This window comes from Festucalex cinctus, chromosome 10, assembly GCF_051991245.1.
Source record: "Festucalex cinctus isolate MCC-2025b chromosome 10, RoL_Fcin_1.0, whole genome shotgun sequence".
Taxonomy (NCBI): domain Eukaryota; kingdom Metazoa; phylum Chordata; class Actinopteri; order Syngnathiformes; family Syngnathidae; genus Festucalex; species Festucalex cinctus.
In genome coordinates, this window is record NC_135420.1 from 16,919,306 (window position 1) to 16,942,152 (window position 22,847).

Here is a 22,847-nt window from a genome sequence, read left to right on the forward strand (position 1 = left end):
TCAGAAGATTCCGTCTTAAAATACGCTTCAGGATGTTTCGTTCTATTTTTAGAAAACGTTCTGTTCTTATCTATTTGTACGTGTAAGAAAGCATTCTTTCCGCACTGCATAGTTGGTGCCCGCACTGCAACCTAAGCTGACCACCTTTATGTGCACTACCACAAGAATAAACGAAGCGCGCATTAAGTTTGCACATGCGCGAGGGAAAAAACGAGGCTACCAACTTCCCTATCAATTTGAATGGCAGAGTGGTGACAATCTTTGCGTAACTGTACACTTTAAAGCTTGCAAGTCAACTTCCCCGATGTCAGTAAACCACATGCGATGCATGTTAATAAAAAAACAGCAACTTTCCAACGGCTGAAACGTTTCTATCAGAGCCGATTCCATTGGATCCAATTAATTTTCAATGATTGTTTGGTAGTTTCACCAACCCACAATGCACCACGCCGCTACCCATAATGCACCTTGCATTCGAGATGCACACTTCGCTTATAGTAAGTAATGGATGCAGCTCATTAAGAGATTGATGGTGATAAAAATGAGGTTAGAGAGGAGCCCTTTCTCGTAGAGATGGGTGAGCAGTACCGATACCAGGAATGGTTATTGCGCCGATACCAGGCCTTATTTCAAGTAGAGCTGCTCGATTATGAAAAAAATATTCATCACGATTAATGTGGTAATAATTGCAATCCCAATTAGGACAATCTTTTGCTTTTTGGTACAAAACAACAAAATGTTTAAACCTGTACAAGACAAATTTCATTGAACCACTATGATTATGCAAGTTCCTTTTGGACCAAACAACATTTATTAAATTAGTCATTTTAAAATAAAATAAAATAAAAAAGGGCAAATTTATAAATTTAAACAACTCAAAAATTAATATTAATAACCTTTAGTTTTTGTTTACGATTATCCAGAATTTGTAATGGTGGAGTGTAAAAATTGAAATCGTAATTGCTAATTTCAAGGTATTGGTACTGGTGGCGAATCAAGTCAAATTTATTTATAAAGCACTTTAAAACAAGCATTGCTGTATACGAAGTGCTGGACATGAAACAGAACTGGGTCATGCAGTAAAGAATAGGATAAGTAAAACAAGAACAAAAACATTCTAAGTAAGTATACAACTGAATAAACTATTCTTATTTCTAGTACATGATCATTAAATGACCACAAGAGGGTGGCCGATACTGGTATCGCGCTCCGTCGTGATACAGATACCTGATGTCTGTACTCGGCCGTCTCTACTTATAATACATATTATTTGATTAAAAAAAATAAAATAAAAAAATTACATTTGAGATGCAAGCAAATTAAGAGCTGTCTACCAGCCAGTCTAAATCCAGCCTACCTGTTGCCCAAAACAAGCATGTTCCTTCCTTCCTGCCTGCCTGCCTGCCTGTCTGGTCTCACGCATCCAGCCACTTCTCCTGTCCACTCTTCCTTCACTTACTTTTTATTCTCATAGCTAGCAAAGATGTCTTCAAAGGCCTCTAGAGGGCGCTCCTCTGAGTGATCAAAGTAGAAATCGAGCATAGATGCTCTTCTGCGGAGGGGAGAGGAGAGAGCCATACACTGTGGTCACCAAAAGGTGTCAAGCGGGAAAGGAGAGTGCGGATTTGTGAAATTGTCCCTCTTCAGCTCTTCCCATACTACACAGCGAATCAGAAGGCAACATACAGTATCAAACACAGACAACAATTTCATGAAGGTTGTTGTATGCTCAGAGATACTTGTATATTTAACTGTGAAGGTAGAAAAAAAACTGCAAAAAGTGAGGGCGAAAGACACCAACACCCTGACGCCACATCCGCAGTTACTTGACTGCTCCCAATAGGAAAAAGATTGGACGGTTAGAAGACTAGTTGAACAACAACAAAAAGCTGATATGATCATATTCAGTTTGTTATTCAAATATTGTACATCTGTCCTTACTTGTAAATTCTCTCTATTGGAGCATTGGCCCGCTGAATCTCTCCCAAGGGAGTTCTGGAGGTTGGACGCACGACGCCTACAAGAAACAAGCAAAAAACAACGACATAATTCTGTAAAAGGTAAATGCAGTTTTGGTTCTTCTATACTTCATTAATCCTGTTAATCCAGTTTAAAAAGTTTGTACGTCAGTGGGCTATAATTGCGAGCACCAGAATAGTGCAGAGGATTGCGCATTTTGAGAAAAATGTAAGAAATCTGCTAAAGCCTCACGTTTCTGGCCTCAATATTCTCTTTATGTGCTGACCTGAAAGGCTTATTGCCGAGCAGAGAAACTGCACAATTCTAAAGCTTTGGGTATAAGCTGTTCAAAGGTCTACAAAAGGTAACACATGGCATAGGCGCCATCTTTTGTTGCACAGGAATGAAAATGTTGCGTATTTTCATTGACTGCAACTCTGCTGATTTTGATTGAATAGCAGAATTCATATGGACTTCAAATGATTATTTTCCGCCAAAGCAAGCTGCCTGATAGTAACACAGATGATGTACCTGCAGTCTTGGCGGCCCATGAGCGACCGGCCTCATTGAAGGCAGCCATGCCTCTGATTGTGGCGCGCAAGATGCCCCATCGAAACATGGCCACAGGGTCCATGCCGATGAGCTGCCGCACGTACGCTCGGTCGCTGCTCCGCAATAACGCCACAATGTCCGGACGCATGTGATCTGTGTTTTTCTCACGGAAATCCTGCAGGAGTCAAAGATTAAAAATAAGATATCGTCAACCTCATGAGAAATTGGTGTGTAATAGTTACCGTGTGCTTGCTTACCTTGATTTGATACTTGACTTTCCCAGCAAAGTGTTGAATGACGAAAGCAGGCTCCATGACTGGTGTGGACAAAAAGTATTTATTGCCCTGATGCTGCTGCTTGAATTTGGCTAATAGTGTCTCATCTGTGGCATGGGGGAAGCTGAATAGAGAGAAAAAATGAGGTGAGGAGGGACAAGTAAAATGAGGAAGAGGAACAAATAGATCACATGTTCAAATGCAACAAAACAAAAACCAATATTGTCTTCCTTACTTGCTCTCCTCATCCAGCAGATAAAGCAGGCCAGTGGGCTTCTTGCTGATAAGATGGATGCAGCCTACATTGTCTGTGTAGTCAATGTTATGCCAAGTGATTCCCTCTGCTTGGTACTCCTCCTGCAGAATGCAACAATTCCGTACAAGAGTTTTTAAATAAACAAGTCTACAGTTTTAATGCAAATTATAGTTATTTTAATGTATTGTCACTCTGTTAAAATAATTGCCCAAGTCATTTTTTCCAAAAAATATATATTAAAATATGTATTTGCATAAATCATCTCCATATGATGCACATGTTTAAATTTTTGTGTTTCCTGAAAAATAGCTAATTTTAAGAAGGTTTAAGAATATGCTTATTTTACATATATTTAAGATTGTGATTAATCATAAATGATAACACAGCATGCCATGCGTTATGTAAGGTTTGCATTTACCACTTAAGGCTTCAACGACAACAAAAAATACATTAAAGCAGGTTGCTCACCTGCTCCAGATTGAATATGTGGTGATTGAAATAATACTGCAGCTGCTCATTTGCATAGTTGATGCAAAACTGTTCAAAGCTGTTCGTCTCAAAGTCCTCAAAGCCAAATATGTCCAAGACACCGATTGACAAGCGCTACAGGACAGAACACATTCAGGGTCAAGACTGCACCATTCATTTTGAGTGCAACTATTCATGTGTTTTGTATCTCACTGGGACAGATTCCTCCATGTCTTTCTTGTTAAGCAGTGCATGATTTATGCGTAGGACAATCCAGTCAAATAAGGCGCTGTATAAAGATTTTGCCATCGAGTCTCTGGCCGTGATTGCCTGAAGTGACAGGAAGAATTGCAAGAAAGGATAATGAGAGTTGGTTTGTTGTGCCTTCTGGTGTCAATCCCAAACAAATCAGATGATTGCACGTTGGGAGCAGGGGCCCAGCAGATACCTCAGAGTGGCTATAGGGGAGGATCAGCTTGTCATTGACCGTCACCGTTTTCCTCTTCGTCAGCGCTTCAACCAGCAGCTCCTCTTTGACCTGAGGGAGACCACCATGTTAAATGCTTGCGCGCAGCTGACCAAACACAGTTCCATCGAGTAGAATGCACTTAAGGTTACCTTCAGTAGGTCAGAGAGAGTGGCCAAGACCTCTGGCGGCCCCACCTCCAAGCCCTCGTCTCGGCCTGTCGACTTCCTCTGGTAGGTCACGTTGCCAAGGTACAAGATGGCCGAAAGCACAGAAAAAATCCTGCAATACAGACACTTTATATCAAACTGAAAGCAGTGACAAATCTAACATGAAGGAACAGTGTGAAAACAAGTGACCTTTAATACATTGATCAAAGTCGCTTCAATTATGAAACTGAAAAAGAAGTGGTATATCGAAACACATCTATACTACTGTACTTGATTGACTTGCTAGTTTGTTCCTGTTTTTGTAGCTTTTGAGATACAATGATTCAAGAAAAACACCACAAGACACTTGCAAATTACAAGTATTTATTTGTGTTTGTATTTCCTTTTCAAAACATTTCCCTGAGCATGTTTTGAGGAACAGTAATTTTCCTAAAGAACAGTCAAATTAGGAAGGAAAACATACTATTAAACTACAATAGTGATCATTCACTTACTGCTTCTTGGTAGCTGGAAGGAAGCCAACCATCTCCATGGCCTGTTGTAGTCTTTCAAAGTCATGATGCAGGTCCTCCTCCTCTTCAATCTTAAAGTTTTGCTACAGAAAATAGACAGAAGGTTAATAAGAATGCAGTAACACAAAACCAGAATGGACAGAAAAAGAAGAGCTTGATGACCAAACGGGGGGGGGGGGGGGGGAAGCAACAGCTTGAAAATATAAAAAGTTCAGTCAAGTCAATTACAGTTTTACTATAAGATGCTAACAAATCGTACTGTCATTACATGGTTGAAATGAAATTCCCTTTTTCCTACCTGCTTGAGGTAGAAGTAGTCTTCAGGTGGCAACAACTTGAATTCTTTTCTTTCCTCCTCAGACGCACCCAACAACAGGTAGTAAAACACATGGTAGTTCCTAAAGCAAATTGTTGATTAGATGAACTAATTGCATAATGCTAAATTAGATATTTGCTGTACATAAGTAGTCCAGAAAAGTAATGGCTCATACTTGAGTGAATTCATGATTGTTTGCTCCCGAGTCCTATTATTGTCATTTATCATTGTTATTCACAACATTTCTGCATCATTTTTAGTGTAAGCTGATCATTTTCAATTGGTCATTTTAAAAATAGCTTGCAAAGCAAAAACGTTTGGCCACCGCAAGTTTAAACGTGTGATGATATTAAGTCAAAGGCTGAGGTCCAACATAATATGCAACTCCCAGAGGATCCCTGGGGAAGCTTCTCATGTTTACAAAGAGACCGCAAAGGCCAGACATGTCCTCACCTCTCGTTCTTCTCTCTGGAGACTAGACGAGACTTCTCCAGCAGATACTTCTCCACAACAGCACTGCAAGAAAGAGAGCAAGTGTGAAATAGTGGTGAAGAAGAAGGAAAAACAATGCACATGAATCACTTAACACTAAAGGTCATCGTGTTTGTGCGCGTGTTGTTTGTATTCAGGTCATGTGAGAATGGACTAGTAAGACATGAGGGGAGAAACAGGAGGAGACGTGAGGGCAGATGGTGGAAACAATTAAAGGGTGAACAAAGCATAGGGTCTAATGGAAGACACACATACCACACGCATGACCACTAGAGACAACTGAGGCTTCATTTATTTTATTGCATGGTGAGTGTGTGAGACTGAGGGGCTCCAAAGAAAAAGGTATGTGTTTAGACCGGCGCAGTCATGAGACAAGCCATTTTAAAAGAAGTGCCATTTACCCACACCATAAAGTCAAGGCCAAAAAGTTGTTTGAATCAGACATTACAGGCTGAGGTTGTTTTTCAATAGCCAAGCAAAACAACTCTGATGCCAGCCCTCATAACAAACTAAAAATAGGAGGTAAGGGCTCAGAGTTGGAGGAACGGATGAATATTCTGATTCGGCCATCCCTGGGCTAAGGTGGAATGCTCCTGCTCAGGCACCAGTGAGGAAGAAATCAGCACCGCGTAAGACGATCTCCTCTACAGACTGTTTGAATGGCCACTGGAGATAGAGAGATAGACAGGCTTCCTTTGTTACATGTCCAGATCCTCTGCTATATCTCGGATGGGAAGCAGAAGGTGACAAGCACATCTGCTGCGGGTGAACTCCAATATGGCATTTCCTAGTCTAAGAGGATTCTTTACATGAAAGAGGCAGACACCACCCCTCCTGATTGGATTGCAATCCAATTTAATTCGAGGAGAACAATTCAGTTGGGTGTGATGAGACTTGGTGCCATAAACGGAAAATGCCTTGTTGGGATATAAGGCAAACTTATTATTTACAATGAACAACTCACAGCTATCGCCACAAACATTGAACTGTTTAAAGTGCACTACGCTGTTGCAAGGAGTAAAGGTGCTGTTAATTTAGTGTTAACTTATTTGCCGTCTACAGCAGAACAACAGGCAATGGGCTACATCCACACAAACTTCTGCTAAGCCTCTAGGCAAAATTCAGTTAAATACAACACTAAAATGAAAACAGAGTACAGTTCTAAATAATCTGTAATTGATTGTTGTGGGTGCAGTCTGAATGTTTTCTAAAGCTTTTTCCCCCCTACATTCTTGCATGGTACGACATTGTTTCGGGCAGCTCACTGCAGATGTGAAAGTGAGGAAGTGACATGTTCACCCAAACTTTGATGGAGCTCCTTACCGGAGCCTGGGGAGCTGAGAAAAAGGAAGTAACTGATAGTGGCTGAATGTTTATGCCCACACACGTGTACATAAGAGAGGAAGCGATTGAGCTAAAGAAGTGATCTAAATGACAAGTTACAGGAAGATGCTACACAGCACAAAAATAGCCATGTGTGATGTTTATTACTCACCCTCTCACCACTCCGGTCTCAAGGTAATTAACCTGGATGAATTTACCAAAACGGCTGGAGTTGTTATTGTGAGCTGTCTTGGCGTTTCCAAAGGCCTGAAGGAGGTAACAGAGAAAAAACATTTGTTCAAGCGAGTACAGTTATTTTGACATTGCTGGGTTTTCAGTGTTCCATTAAAGTCAAGTACTTGAAACAACCATAGTGTTTAGAATGTCCTGAAGACAAACTAACCGTTTATGTTACTGCACTCAATTCAAAACATCACCTCCTCAATTGTGAGGAATTTTAAACCATCATGAAAATGCAACCAAGCACAAAATAAAATCACAGCGGAAGAATGCCTTTGAGCGAGCAATCTGCACATCAATCCGTCCTGAGTGAAGTTGTTGACATTAAATCACCATGACACCAAAGAAACTCTAGTGCAGGGGTTACGTCTTGTTTTTAAACAGCAGCTGAGACCACTGATGTGGGTGGTATCAAGTTCACGACTGTGTGTATGTGTGTCACGGGGGCCAAACATCTGCAACTCATTGTCCCCTCTCTCCAACCGCCTCCTTCAAATTCTTATCACTCATTTCTCTGTTCAGTCTGTGCACGATAGTTATGAGTTATGATAAATGAAAGTAGAACAGTCACTCTATGCTACAATGTCAGACTGGTGTGCCACAAGCAGAGAGAGCCGAGCCACCAGGGCTCACTGAGGGCCCCTCGTTTCTCACATTGGTATTTTTTTTATTTATTTAATGATGCTCACATGATTACAGATACACACTAGTACAACAAAAGGCCACCGCAGGGGAAGTCGACTGCGTGCATGTTAAATAGGAACCACATTGTATGCTCCGAAGCAGGGGCAGGCTGAATTTGTTACAGTGGTGCCGTCTTTAGTCCTTAGAGTAAACTGGTGACCCATTTCTGCTGCTTCAATGCAACACAGTTTCTGTCATTTTGCTTTTGTGCAATCACAATTTCAACTCATTCCAGTACAGGTGAGACTACAGAGTTAGAACTTATCCATATCTTTCCTTTCCTCTACAGGATTTACAGTATTTGTTTCCTTTGCCCTAATTCTGGATTTCTTTTTAATATGGCCTAGTTTGGCTATGCTTCTTTGCAGGGTTTAAAAGTCAATGCCGAAAACTGGGGTGTGAAGTCTAGCACCCGATACTCATTTCTCTCCCCCAATTGTATTGAAAGTAATGTCGCCAACCAACAAACTGTTGCTTGCAGCAATATCAGTTAGCTGAAAGATTCTATATACCGTACTTACTGTAGAAGTTAAGATATGCAGATGCAGACGTGGGTAAGTTGTGAGCTTCCGGTAGCCTATAAATAGCCCTGTGGCTTTATTGTGTCGTTTAGTGACCCAATGAAGGGGTAAGAGTCAAACAATTATTAAAATAATTGGACAAAATATAATCTTACTACCATGTTTTTTCAGACAGTAGAAATTTGCACATTATTTTATAATATATTTTCCACTAGTAGTGACATTCATCAACAAGACATGGGCTTTTTTTTTATTTTTTTTTATTTTTTTTTTTAAAGAATTTGTGCTTCAGTGGAAACATTTAGAGGTCAGTCAGGCTGAAATTGCACAAGGTTTTATGCAAGCACATGCTGCAGGCTTCAACAGATATGGTGAGAATGTGAAATCATTCTAAGGGATACTTGCTACGCATGATTTACAGACAAGCAGCACGTTATCCAACCCTCCATCCATTTTCTTGACCGCTTATTCCTCACAAGGGTCGCGGGGGCTGCTGGCGCCTATCTCAGCTGGCTCTGGGCAGTAGGCGGGGGACACCCTGGACTGGTTGCCAACCAATCGCAGGGCACACAGAGACGAACAACCATCCACACTCACACGCACACCTAGGGACAATTCGGAGCGCTCAATTAACCTGCCATGCATGTCTTTGGAATGTGGGAGGAGACCGGAGTGCCCGGAGAAGACCCACGCGGGCACGGGGAGAACATGCAAACTCCGCCCAGGAAGGTCCGAGCCTGGACTCGAACCGGAGACCTCAGAACTGGGAAGCGGACGTGCTAACCACTCGACTACCGTGCCGCCAAGCAGCACGTTATGAGGGTGCAAAAATATAACGCCAAGGGCAAACAAGTACTTGCGAATTGTGTTGCCACTAAGGTATGTTTATTATTATTATTAACTTGAGCTAAGCATGTATATTATTTTAATTATGGGTGGATTGTTCAGACATGGGCTGTGAGATAGTTCCAGGTTGTCAGGGTCATAGATGTATGCAGTGCAAAGTATTGATTATGTAAATATTTGACAACAATACCGGTAATTACTTTTATAATATATGCCCCAATTATTCCATAATGTTTTTTTAAAATGAGAATTGCTACGTAGAGTGTGTGCTCAGTATTTATAATATATTCAAGAATTTTGGTCAGACGTGCGATTAGATCAGACCTTCTCAAATGTCGTAAGTACTGTCACTCACATTTGAATACACAATTAAGCCTACATTTCACTCGAAATGCTCTTGTTTCTCATTGCACCTCACAGAGCTGTTCTGACTGACCTGCTCCAGCAACCTTACAGCCAAGCGCACAAAACCCTGGGAAAGCTCAGCAAAGTAGAGGCCTCTGCGCCGTGAAGTGAATACTAAACATGTCACAGCATCATCACAGCCAGCGAACATGCCTGTGAGGAGATGTGATTGGCTCTGAGGCACAGCAGGTATGAGGAAGTGAATCGACAGAATGTCAAAGCTCTATCTTTGAAGAGATGCTGTGGTATTTGCATTCTTAACAAAATGGGGGCTGCAGAGTTTGTGAAAGGGAAAAATGAAGGAAAAGTGAGTTTGAGAGCGACATGAACACATTATCGGTATGCATATGCAAGTTTTTATGATGATGAGGTTGTCTTAAGTGATTTCCTTCTGTAAAATGTTTTCTTTGGTGCCAGCTATCCAGTAAATTTCCACTTGAGCGTTGCCAAAGTGAATAGAATGAAGGCTCATATTCCAATTGAGTCACACACAAAGTTCTTGGAATTCAAACTAGGAGAGTTCTTCCACAAATAGTGCCCTTTATAATTTGTCTTGCACAACAATCAGATCAGATTAAAATATTTGGTAAGTGATTAAAATCAGTCTAATGTAATGTTGGCTCAAGATGAGCAGTGAGATTTTTCGACGGCATATTTTAATTTTGATGGTATATTAGGCCTTAATATTCATAACACTGGAGCAGTGTTGTATTCTCTCAAGTGTGGCCTTAGCGGTCATGCTTATTTAAACAGCTCCACAAGTGCTGCCAAGGTCGTGACACTCACACCTCTCTGCTGACTGGATTTGCTCACAAAGGACTCCACATTGTCCAACTGTCACAGATTCCTCCATTCACAAAACAACAGCGAGCGCTCATGGCCAAACCAGGCCAAACCATGTAGTCATTCTTGTTTCCCTTAATAAGCCTAATTTGAATTGATAAGATCTTCAAATGCTTGTTTAACTTTACATGCAAATACTGTAGTGTGTAAACCAAGTCATAGCAGCCATGTTACTCAACAGCTACGAGTACAATGTTACTTATGAAAAATATACTTTGTTGGCAGTGATTTAAGATAACCGCGTTGTTACATAGTTCCTCATCTATACTTGGCCCTCCGTCACAGTGGCATTAAATCTTGCCCAACACAAACACTCTTGAGTTTATCTCAACGGCTATCATGTTATCATTTGGAATACAATCGCAGCATCTGTACTACAAGAGAGTATATAAATCAATTAAACAGTGGCAAATGCTTTATCTGAGTCCAGTTTATTGAGTCGCAGAACAATAAGCAAAGCCTCTCTAAACTATCTACTTGCTGGAGTCAAAATGACCAGGCAGTACTATTATCCTTTCAAGCAAGTCAAAGTACAACTTTCAGATACATTGTCATCTCGCCTGAACCTAGGGGAACACAAAAAGCACAAATCTTCGTTTTAACAATTACTGTCAGGATATCTCTGCTCTGTGCCTTCAGTTTTCTGTGGCCAAGGCAAGCAAGGAGGGAAACTAGATGTACATATCAGATGTTATGGCTTTGAAAAATGTGAATGAAGTTTTCAAGCCCTAGTTTTGGTCCTCTTGTGGTGTCGTGCTTTACCAGACTAGAGCCATTTCAAGCAACCCCACCCATGTCTTCTTGGATACCACATCAATCTCTAGCTTATGCTTTGATCAAAGTGCCACAAATAGGTCCAGAAGATGGTTGAAACATGTTGGTACATGTGGCTTACATGTAGCAACTGTCTATCTACAAGAAACAGCTTGCTCTGCACTTCACCTTGATTCCAAATAGAGTGATTGTATTGTGTGCATCGAGTGACGTGTCAGCTGAAACTAAATAAAGCCAGTTTTTCCATTCTTGTGCTCAATGCCACCCAGCCAGCGTAAATAGGAATAATAGGGTGCAACTGCAGCATATACAGTAACTCAGAGATAAACAATGGATCTGCAGATAGAATGACCAGCTTCTCCTCTGCACTTCCTGAACCACACAACACAATACTCTGGCCTATCCACACCCCAAAAAGGTCCTGGCAAAAATGAAGGAGAACTACTGCTGTAACTTCCCATGTTGTAGCTGCTTCCTGTTAAATAAGGTTCCGGATGATAGGAACCCCCTGTGATGCTACGGTATGCCTGAGTCTTAATTCAGGGCTGCATAAAGCATGGCTAAATTTATAACGCAGATTCTTGACTGTGTTAATCTTTACAGAGCAGCTGAACTGTCCTTTTATGTCTCAACCAATTCTGTGAAAAGAGACAGGTCCTAAATGCACTTTAAAGGAGAGGAAAAAAACAGGAGGATCAACTAGTCAGACCAGTTCGAAAAGATATACAGTACTCATCGAGTATGTTGTGAGTCATTCATTGACTGAAGCGCATTGAGAAGGTTCTGAGAAGACCAAATTGACTGTGTAAAAGTACCTCTTGATTGTATGGAATACAGTATACAATAGATACAATGCGTTTTTATAAGACAAGTCTTTTTTTTTTTTTTTTTCCAGTAGTGATAACACCTCTACTAAATGTAGCACAACATCTAAAACAAAACAGAAATGAGGTGGTGAACACCACCAAAGTAGGACGGCTTTTGCAAAGTAGTTTCAGGTTGAGGCCATTCTGTCCAGCGGCACAAATAATATTATCACCTCCTCAAAAAGCGACCCCGGTCTGTAGAGCTCCCCTATAGCCACAGGGTAGACGCACAGAAAAGCACACCCTTTTGCATTACCAACCAGTGTACTCCAATCAGTATCCAGCGCAAAACAGTACAATCTTTAGGAAGGTCAGGGGTTATTTTGTACCAATAAACCCGCTGAAAGAAACTTACTCTCTCTCTCCTTAAATCTCAATTCCATGTTGTCATAAGATGGAAGCACTTCTTGTGTGGAGAGAAACTGCAGGGAGCATACTTCAAGGAGTTATTACTTCCTCTGTAAAGAGACTTGAGGTTCACGTTAGCTGTGTTATTAGTTTGCTACAAAAGCTGCTAGGTGGTGTCAAAGTAGTATTTTTTTCCACATAAAATAAATCTCTTCTTTGTAGAGCATATGGAGAAAAGTCAAAAGCACTCTACTTCTAAATGAAATGCAACTTTTGATGTGATGCTTGCTGAAGTTGTTCATGAGCCAAGATGATTGACAAACTGGAAGCCGATCTCTGCCTCTCGTACTGACGAGGCCAACAAAGCCCGATCTCGTCTCCAAGTCTCCCTCTCCAACCACAACTCTGGACCGGACTGAAACATACTGCATTCTGGGAATGAACAGCGGCCACACATTTGCCAATGGGAGCAGAACTCTGCTGATGGAGGGGAAAATTTCTCCATCAGACTGACGCACATTAGGGGACCAAGGCTAAACTTACTCGGCTGCATCTTAAAGTCGCAGCACGTTTGCGAGTGCTGAGTCAAGAAGGTCAAGGGACAAGTCATGAGGCAAATGACGGATGGCTGACTCAAATTTTGAAGTGAATGTAGCTCCCTCCCCTGTGTGTTTACTTTTTTTCTACAATGCTACTGCAGCACAATCCAATTAATTTACGGTACTTTTACAGCTCTGGGCTAACGTTCTCTCTCAACAATTTTGTACTTTCACATTCCACACGGCTTTTCTGGATAAAAGGAGTATTTTTAGCTCTGTTACTGCGCAATATAAAACTGAAAATATGCAGTGATTTACTTTCAGATCAGCACCAACTGCATTTAGAGAACCACATTGCTGAAAACCATTCCACTGAAATGATGTAGTGTTGGATTGCAGTCTGAAGAGGGAACAGGACTTTTGAGTGCCATCTGTCCTCAGGCATATCACTTCACTCAACTACCCCCCCCCCCTCCCCCCAGATCACTGGGCTCACAGAAAGCTCAAAATATGTTGGGAGCCATTCACACGCACACAACGCTGTTTATAGCAGCACAACAAAAGTCCACAATACAGTCAAACACAGCAAAGTTTCATCGTTGTCGTGCTAAACAATGAATACTTTGTGGTAGAGATGTCAACGCTGAAAATTATTTACAATTTTTCCACCATTAAAGTGACTAGGACTCTGTTTCTTATTACAGGGAGGGGAAAAATAAACAAAATAAAGCCCACATATTCTTAGCCAAGTAGATTAAATTGAACAAAATATCAATACCAGGGCATTTATTGGCAGTCGCTTTTTGTAAAAGCACAGACAGATGTCTCCAGTCCAAATGTCTTCTTGCGTTACAGATTTAGGAACAGAATTTGTTCATTTGATTCCAATAGAAATAGAGGACAGAATCATGCAAAGGGTTAACAAACCGCCATTCCAATTTTGTTCTTTTTTTTGCACAGGGAGAGACCATAGTCTTCATGGTAAAGCATTTAATACTACACACCAATGATCATACAGTATGTCCGTTCTGCCTGGCGCTGCAGCTTGAAAAGACATTTCCTTTCTTCTTTGTCAGGGGAATTTTCTAACCTCCATAACCATCAAACTAAATATAATAATTATAACATTAAATAATCTAACACACGCATACAGTCTGACTCCTACTTACATTTTTTTTTTTTTTTTGGCTGCAACGGAAGCAAGCGTGACTCTTTTCAGGACGCATCATCCGTGACAATAAATGTATAAGCGACACATTTCCCACATGATTTAAGCCGATGGATATCTGCAACATAAGGCTTTCTTATGGTTGATAAGGCAAACAGACAAGTAGATCTGGCCTGATGACAGGCGAGCTTTCAGGGTTTCCCCCAGTGCTTTATAAACCTGGCGGCCTGCCAGGTTTGTCTTGCCTGACGACCCCCAAAATCCCTCAACCCACTCTTATTGGGTGATGCAAAGTAGCAAAGAGGTGAAGGTGCCAATGGAAATTGCACAGCCTTTGTGTTGCATTCAGACATCAGCAGTCATTGACCGTAGTCTCTTACCTCTAGAACTGGCCCTGCACCAAGTATAGTCCTCTCCACACCACTGGCATAGCCTTTCTGGCTGAGTGCAGTCAGACAGTGGATGAGAAAGTTGGTACTTTGCGTCTTGCCTGAGCCACTCTCTCCAGAGATGACAATACACTGGTTGACCTTCTTCCTGAGCATTGCATAGTAAGCCACATCCGCAATGGCAAAGATGTGCGGCTCCAGTTTGCCCAGCTGGTGGTTTTCGTACAGTTTGACATACTTTGGGTTGTAGATGGGTAGAAACTTGAAGGGGTTTATGGCAATGAGTATGCTGCCTGCATAGGTGTAGATCTTTTTCTTGCAGAAACGTGTGCGCAGATTGTTTAGGATGCTGTCCTCGTTGAGTTTGGGGAGGTTGCAAAGGTCCGCAAAGTCATCCTGTGGAGGTGGAAGGAAGCCCCTGGCGGCAAGCCGCTGTGCCTCCTGCTCTTTGGACAGGGGTGGGAGGTGGACATAATGAATCGAGCCGTCATTGTTCCTCTCCTGGATCAAGGATGGAAAATGAGAGGATTTAATTTTCATTACCATGAAATGATTCTAAAAAAATAAAAAATAAAAAAAATCAACACATACCAAAAGTTGCTACAATAACTAGTAATTAATGATTACTTAATCACTGAGAATTATTGTGATTGTGTGGAACTGTCAAAATAAGGTGCACTAATTGGTTATAAGCATCTACTCAACTGACTATTATACTGCTATTTTCTTTTGAATACAATAGCGCATGAGAAAGACTACTTATGAGACCTGGAGTAAGAAGTAAAAGCCAAGGCTCTGCGGGTGTTCCTCCTGGGCTTTCCGAGGCCACAGCAGGAACCTCTGCACTGGAAGATCTCCAGCCTCCAGCACCCATTCTTCCCCTCCACTCTCCTTAACCTCTGCCAACACATACAGGCGGCCAGGCTCCAGCCCCAGTGCCGCGGAAGCATCCGAGATCACAGAAGCTGCTGTGGCATCCTTCTGCACTCTGATTAGTTGAGGGAAAAAAATCAATCAATCAATGGTGTGTAAGAAAGGACGTATGATGTTTTGTAACGCTGCAGGTGCTCCCACCTCAGGTTGCAGCAGGTGGACGACTCAGCAGCAAGCCGGGGATAGATCTGGAGCAGGTATGAGCGTCCGTTGTGGTCCTTAGTGCTCGTAAGCAGGCCTCCTCCCCCCTTTACTCCACCTGCACTCGTTGCCACGGCGTCACCGCCATCTCTGACACTCATCCTGAGTCAGGGGGAGTTGCCTCAGCATGCCGCAGCCACCGCCTACCTCTTACTACACAGCACCTGGAAGAAAATAAATCACACTGCTGCATAAATCAATGACGATTTTCACAGGCTCACACTTGAATTATGTCATTTGTAGCAGTACTATGACATGAATGAGAGGGAAAAAAATCCCTAATGTCAAAAACACTCAATAGGTCTCTTTTCCTAACAAACAGAACCAGTAAGGTAGGTATGTATATACAGTAGATAGATACCAATAGACAGCTATACCCTGACTGTGACTTTAAAGGTGTTTTGTCCATCTTCCATTTAATTAAAAGGAATCAGTCTTTGAGGTGTTTATTATTCATTTTTTTTCCCCAATGCATTTCAATGTCAACTGTCCGTTATTATTTTTTCCGCTACCGGTATTTGCAGGCTAGCCTGGACCCTCACTAGTCATTGCTATTGTGTTTGTTTCAAGTTAGCAATCTGAGGTGCCAGCAGAGAAATTAACATCTCAAAATAACCTAGTTTTTAATTGCTTGCTAATCAACCGTCTGATGCTTAAAAATGCTGATGCCGATATGCACCAAAATGCAAAATATTAGACCTTATAATGGGCCCGTCTGAAAATCTTATCAATATACATGAGGCATTGATGCCAAGTTACCGGTAATTATGTGCCTTATCTTGCACAGTGTTTGTGTGTGATCATAATCTGTTAAAAAATTCCTGTTCGTTCAAGATGTTAAAAATACACATGACACTTACGCCGCTGATGCAGCAAAGACACTGAACTCAGCTGCTGCATGACAGCAACCATCATACTGGTGCAATGGCAGCACAATATTGACTCTTATTGACAAAGACACTGTGACTAAAGTAAAACTTGGTGGTCGGGTGAAAAATGAAGTCTGATTTTACTACAGCAATAACATACTATTAACTTAGCATATTCTGGCAACATGCAACAATGCCTAAAAGTGAAGTCTGTTCAGCCATTTTTTTAATATTGTGCTGAACTGAGCTGAGCTGAAACAAAGTATATTAATGGTATGCAACAAATTAGTAAAACAGTGATTAATACGAGTAATAATTTGTTGGGTGCCCACTCCAAACTCATAACTCAATTTACTCTTGCATCAAATAAATATTCTCCACTTTCGATCCAGCAGGCAAAAACATCCATTTTGTTTTCCTACGCGGTTTTAAGAAATCAAGAAAAATAGGACTGCATTGTAATAAAACAAAATATGATACACAAATAAAGAACTGTCATCATTATATTTGCCTAACCCAATGTACCTTCATTTTTTGGAGCATCTAAACTAGTAAACAACCTAAAGAAACAAGGGTGGTATATTTTTTCCCCATGGGTGTATATCTACAAAATGACAACTGATAACAGAATAAAATTTATCCAACAAAAGCTGAAATTTCCATCAAGTCAACCATGATAAATGTTGTAATGTGCATTATTTTAAAAGGAATAGATTTCTCAGTTACAATTTGGGGCTTTTTCCATTGCGACAAACAACTCAGTCAAAGCACACACACACACACGCACGCACTCACACAACAGAACACGCACAACCCCCGCGCACGCACGCATGCACAAACACACACAACATACTGCATTGCTACATCACGGTCATGCTGTCGGCGAGGACTCCATTTGTCAGCTATACAGTAAACCCTATATAGTTCAAGATCCATACGACCGCCCGGGGCAAATTTATCATGACAGCAGCTGTGTAGAGTCTTGTGATGTATCATGTAGCATGGTCCTGTATTAATAATGAATGCTTGGTAAACTGTAAGCCACCCTTGGGGAAAGAGGAAGCTGCTTTAAATCACAGTCCTGCACGGTATATGGCAGGCAGACTACACTGCTTTAGTAACCTGAGATCCATCCTGTAAGCACAGTGGCTGATAGTTTATCACTTTTCTCATTCAAGGAGAGACTGTTTATTTTGTCAACCTGAAAAACAAGACGTTATAGACCAAGATATGACCAGAGTAAAAGGAAAATGACAAATAGGATCTTAGAGAGTCACAAACTTTACAGTGATTGATCACAATCTTTCAAGTGTTTCTAAGAATGTTTTCTCCAAGCTAAGCAGCCGTTTAGGTCACTGCTGTATATGGACCATTGCGGAAGTTGCTTAAATCAGTACCTTACTCCAGCCTACCACTGATGCTATGTTATGCCGACTTTAAAAGGTAATGATTGTAAATCCTTATAAAGGCACACTGGAACTTTTAAAGCACATCTTCAACAAGTAGTGATATGTTTTGGTCTTGGAAGCATAATCATCAGATTGTGTAATTGATTATTGTGAGGATTAGCCCCAAAATAGAACTTTACAGTCACAAGCTTGTGCATTTTTCAAGGCCACAGTCAGTCACATGCACGCTTTTTAAAATAATAAGGCACACAAAACTGCAGAGACCACAAAAGACAGCATAAGCATTATCCTCCATTATGAGGTCAAACTGGTTTGAATATGTCACTTTAAGCTTTGAGCTGCTCACTCGATTAGACTCCAAAAAGGCCAACCCCAGTAATAAAGTTAACCCCACAAAGTCTACATTGTGTGAGAGACTTTCAGATTTGATCTTGATTTGCATACCGTTCAAAATAGTAAGATGCAAAAGAGATAGTCATAGCAAGAACATCGAAATTACCATAAAGGTCAGAGAAGACAAAAGGCTAATATTTTCAAGTGAGACCCAAAAGAGAGTCAACCCTGTGGGACAATCAAAAGGAGAGACATGGAGCTTTGAGATAATACAGCTTCCTCCCTGCAAAGGAGATTCTCAGCGAGGATACCCAGCATTCCACAGATAAGACCCCTGGGTTGTCTACTTCGCATGGGCTTAGCCTGGCCTTTTAGCTGCTTACGATGAGATGGGGAAAATACACCGGACTGCGGGACTACAGCTCAGACAGGGACTCTTCAGCTGCTTACTATGAGCAGGACAGGGCTTTAACCTCTAGAAAGCTCCTTAGAGCAGACATATTTAAGTGGGTCCCCACTTTAAGAGTGCTGGACTCAACCTTTTCTGTCCTACAGTCAAGCGGAATTGACTGTTTAATCTCAACGTCACTCACAAACAAGGCTTTCGGTCATCAAATGTTTAAGGTTTTACAATTCAAGTTTTATTTTCTGGCCAAAATGAAAAAAGGCCAATCCTCGTGACAAACCTGCCACATGTACACACTAAAGGGACAACCAGAGGAAATGGAGCAAACTTGGACCGACCTCATATTTGGCACTAAAGCCTATTCCTTTGACTCACTGGCACATGTGTAATAAGCCAAATAGCTCTTATTCCAAATCCACCCACATAATAATAAAAAATAAAAAAAAATACACAAAAACTACACACAGAGTAGAAGGAGGCGTGTCAAGAGTTTATAGTCTTCCATTGAAGTGTGAGACAGCCTTGGCTGTTTTATTCTTAAGTTTGTGCTCCAGACACTACAGTGATAATCTGGTACACTCACTCAAGTTTATGAACAGAGCAACTAGTGAGGCCTGATACACCATCAGCTGACTGTATGAGGCAGCAGGAAGTGAATGACCCATTGACACAGACAGTCAATGAATGGATACTCGCTCTCTCCTTTCTCACCCCCCTTGCCCTCACTCCTTGACTCATAATTTTAAATCAAGGGAGGTTAACGGTGATGAAGCAAGCTATGATGTCAACAGTGTGTGTGTGGAGGAAGATAACGGTGACTCCCTGAATTCCATTTCCCTTGGTAGGTAGATGTCATGAGTCAGTGCAGAGCCAAGTACCTTGAATATTGGTAAGTCATAGTGGTAATGCCCAAAGTTAAAAACCAAACATTACTTACAGAAACTGTACAGCTAGCTGCAGCAGCAGCAGCAGTAGCAGCAACTGCAACATCATCATCATCAACAACAACAACAACCTTCAGTTTGACTGTCCATAAAGTACAACACACTTATGGCATCTTAAATATAATACCAGTATTTATCTATAGGTGGGAACCAAGAGCATCCTGGGAGGAAATGAATGGATATGAAAATGTGCTTAAATCAGGGCTCGACAGTGCGAGCATTTCACTTGCAAATGCAGGTAACTTTCAAGTGCGTGCTAGTGAACAAAAATTGTGAACTCGCGGCGCGAGTGTATTCATGCTCCTTCTGCACTATGCTTAAAACGTACATTCGAAAGTTGCTGTGTAAAAAAAAGAAAGAAAAAAAAAAGTCACTGTGTCCTCCGCTGACTCTCCTGTACTAGCAACGAGAGTGCGCCGCCGTGGGCCAACTCAATCCAATAGTATTTGAGTGAAACATGAGCCGCTGCAATGTGATTGGCTGGCTACTTCCCGATCGGCACAGCCAACGTGTGAATGAGAGCGCCAGCGGGAGAGTTCTCCATTCACAAATAGCTTCGGGACTCGCGAGCCGATTGTGAATCGCAATATTTCATCCATGGTGGTCCATATTAAACTGTAAATATGGTTCAATGTTGCCGTGACTTGCCACTCGTGAAATGTTATGGCAGATCCGCACGCATTGGGCAAGGCAAGCTTGGCTTCGAGAGACTGAGTTCAAATGATCCCGCCCCCTTTCCGCCGCGCGCCTCCTGTAACGAAAAAGCAATAGAGGCGGTTGTGGTGTGGTAGCTTGCCGTGCGGGGCTCAGGGAAAAGCGGCAGAGAATTTTTAAGAAAATGAAGCGATCTATTGTTGATTATTTTATAAAACAAAATGAGAATGAGGAGGAGAATGATAGTGGTAAAGGGGGGCCAGCGGACGGTGCCAAATCAAACGATACAGATTATTCTGCCCTTCAGAAGTTTTAGTTTGAATTTGTGCAGTCTTTAAGCGCCCTCCTGTGGTTGCTAGGTATAACGTTTTTGTTGAGTAAAATAGAGATTTAACACCACTCCAATGTAGCAGTATGGAACGCCGACACTTTCATTGTTACGCAGAGTGTTGGATCTTATTTTTGTTGTGGCTTTGGACAAGAATTACCCGTTAAGTACATGCGATGTCAATATAAAAACACTGTAGATTTATTTTAGTTAATTAGGACAATTAGAGATTGTTGAATGTGCAATGTAACTAGCTACTAGCGTGAAAGTGTGTCGTGTATAGTTGGCAAATGTTACATTGTTTGTTATTTTATTTTCTAGTTTTACGACGACCTAAATAGGGTAATGGTCAGAGGTCATAGTTCAAATTAACAGCACAAAAGGAAAACGAAGTCAGGTTCTTTGGAATGCCGTTAACTAGCTGTCGAGCTGGTGAAATCTAGAAGCTTCGGCGCGAGGAGCAGGTGAAGGAAAAAAAAAAAAAACTTTTAATGAGCTAAACCAAATAATGTTGACATTAGTTAAGTTATACGAAATTATTGACTTGTTTTGATAGCCACTGCTGTTGCAGGCAAACCTCGTGTTCCAATGAAATATTTTGCAAATATATCGAGTTGCGTATGCCCAAAAAATGGTGTGACCAAATCCTGTGCTGTGCGAGCAACTAAAAATGTTACTCGCACCAGTGCTAGTAGTGGAAAAATTAGTGTAGAGCCCTGGTTTAAATGATTTGCTGACCTGTGGCTATTTATTGGACAACACTCACAAATATGTCTTCCGCAAGTTACTTTTTGTGTGCGTGTACTCAGATTGACAACAAGCCAAAGGATGTGTGACGCCGAGAGATTAATCCTTTGAGCACATGTGCGCAAGTTCAGAAGTGTTTGGTTTTACACAGCATTTCGAACATCTGATAGTCCAGAGATCCACCTACACACCCTTTCCGGTGTCAGTCTGTGCAACCAAAAGCTTATTTCTTCTCTCTGGGGAAAGTGGAGCTGGGGCCACTCAAGTATCCATCAGCATTAGAACGCTCACTAAAATGATCTAATGGATATGAGAGGGGCTGGCCCTTTGCCAACGCTCGCTGCATTGTCCTCTGGGTGCAAAGAGAGAGACAGAAGGAAAGGAAGTCAAAATTCAATATGTGTGTGTGTACTCCTTGTGGCATTTGGCCTTTATGTTTGCCTGTACACTTGGGGATTCATGAACACACAGGTCTAGCAATACTGCAAGATTGCTCCTCTTTCTGCCTAGTGGTGCTAATCTGCTTCAGGGGCTGCTGCAGTGCCGATGCATCCAAAGTGGCTGTGAATGGATCAGTGCTCTCTATCTAGAGTAGACTGCATGTGGCCTATTCAAAAAAATCACAGCCCTTTGTTTAATCAGAACGATACCTCTTGCAGGGAATTAACCAGCAGAACCCCAACTGGGCTCATAATCACAAATGCAGATATAGAACCGAGTGAAGAAAGAGTCAAGGGTAAAGGCCACTTTTGAGTTCATGTCCTCCCCCAGTCTCAGCGCTATGAAGAAAAAACAATGAGAAGAGGAGCATCTGGTGTCTGCATCTAAAGGACACAAGAAATAAGCCATTTGTCTTGTTGATTTCACCATAGTCATTACTGAAGCTAAGCTTGTGATCAAAAACCTACTTCTTGCACAGTCCCGAGTCCTAGAGAAATGAATCCTGCCTGGTACAGTTCTGTTCACATTAGTTTGATTCAAATCTGTTAAACCCTGATGAGCTTTTTGATTCTACCACTGGGTGTGGTAGGCAGGATGGCCGTAGTTGTGTCAGCTATGCAAATAGTGTGACACCATGCCATTACAGCATGCCATGTACCAGTTAATTATACAAAGAAAACAAACAGGACATGTTTTCTTTGTGTGGACTGTTCGCAGAAACAAGAAAAACGACTTCAAATCTGCCTGTGTTGCAAACCACAACGTTACTTTTGAATGGCCCTTTTTTTTTTTTAATATGAAGGAAGGCAGAAAAATCACTGTTGACCAATGTAACAACATTGTGTCAAGTGTAGGCACAAGCAATCAACACACAGACACATGGGATGCTATCATGCTATAGTTACAATTTTGACCCATAATTTTACATACAATTACGTAAAATGTGTGCTGAACCAAGAGGCATTGCATGGTAATTTTGTTTCACCAAACACAAGCTTGTCTAACTAAATTAGCATAATGGCAATGGACAATGCTAATCAATCAAAATACAGTTATCTCAGGGGGCTGCATTGATCTGTCACTCCCAGTGTCATGTGTCTGAGCCACATATTGACAAGCTAAAGCTGGCTGCCGTCAGACATCCCCTGGGGAATTAAATTGACCTCTTTA

The 22,847-nt window shown here is 41.5% G+C and overlaps 1 protein-coding gene across 9 annotated transcripts in view; it reads right to left on the reverse strand.

The window, feature by feature from the left end:
* LOC144026719 (myosin IXB) overlaps positions 1-22,847 on the reverse strand; it is a 51,084-nt gene that overhangs the window by 15,817 nt on the left and 12,420 nt on the right. For 7 of the 9 annotated variants that reach the window (XM_077533651.1, XM_077533659.1, XM_077533654.1 and 4 more), the window contains 16 exons: positions 15,487-15,710; positions 15,181-15,400; positions 14,404-14,913; positions 6,962-7,056; positions 5,428-5,490; positions 4,957-5,056; positions 4,641-4,741; positions 4,129-4,258; positions 3,959-4,048; positions 3,724-3,840; positions 3,511-3,645; positions 3,022-3,143; positions 2,769-2,910; positions 2,491-2,686; positions 1,942-2,017; positions 1,460-1,552 (listed from right to left, as the gene is read on the reverse strand). In XM_077533651.1, coding sequence (XP_077389777.1) covers positions 1,460-1,552; positions 1,942-2,017; positions 2,491-2,686; positions 2,769-2,910; positions 3,022-3,143; positions 3,511-3,645; positions 3,724-3,840; positions 3,959-4,048; positions 4,129-4,258; positions 4,641-4,741; positions 4,957-5,056; positions 5,428-5,490; positions 6,962-7,056; positions 14,404-14,913; positions 15,181-15,400; positions 15,487-15,647 — 2,351 coding nt within the window. In that variant the 5' untranslated portion in view covers positions 15,648-15,710. The remainder of the gene's footprint in view (positions 1-1,459; positions 1,553-1,941; positions 2,018-2,490; positions 2,687-2,768; positions 2,911-3,021; positions 3,144-3,510; positions 3,646-3,723; positions 3,841-3,958; positions 4,049-4,128; positions 4,259-4,640; positions 4,742-4,956; positions 5,057-5,427; positions 5,491-6,961; positions 7,057-14,403; positions 14,914-15,180; positions 15,401-15,486; positions 15,711-22,847) is intronic. The other 2 variants (XM_077533655.1, XM_077533653.1) reach the window with 1 other exon arrangement.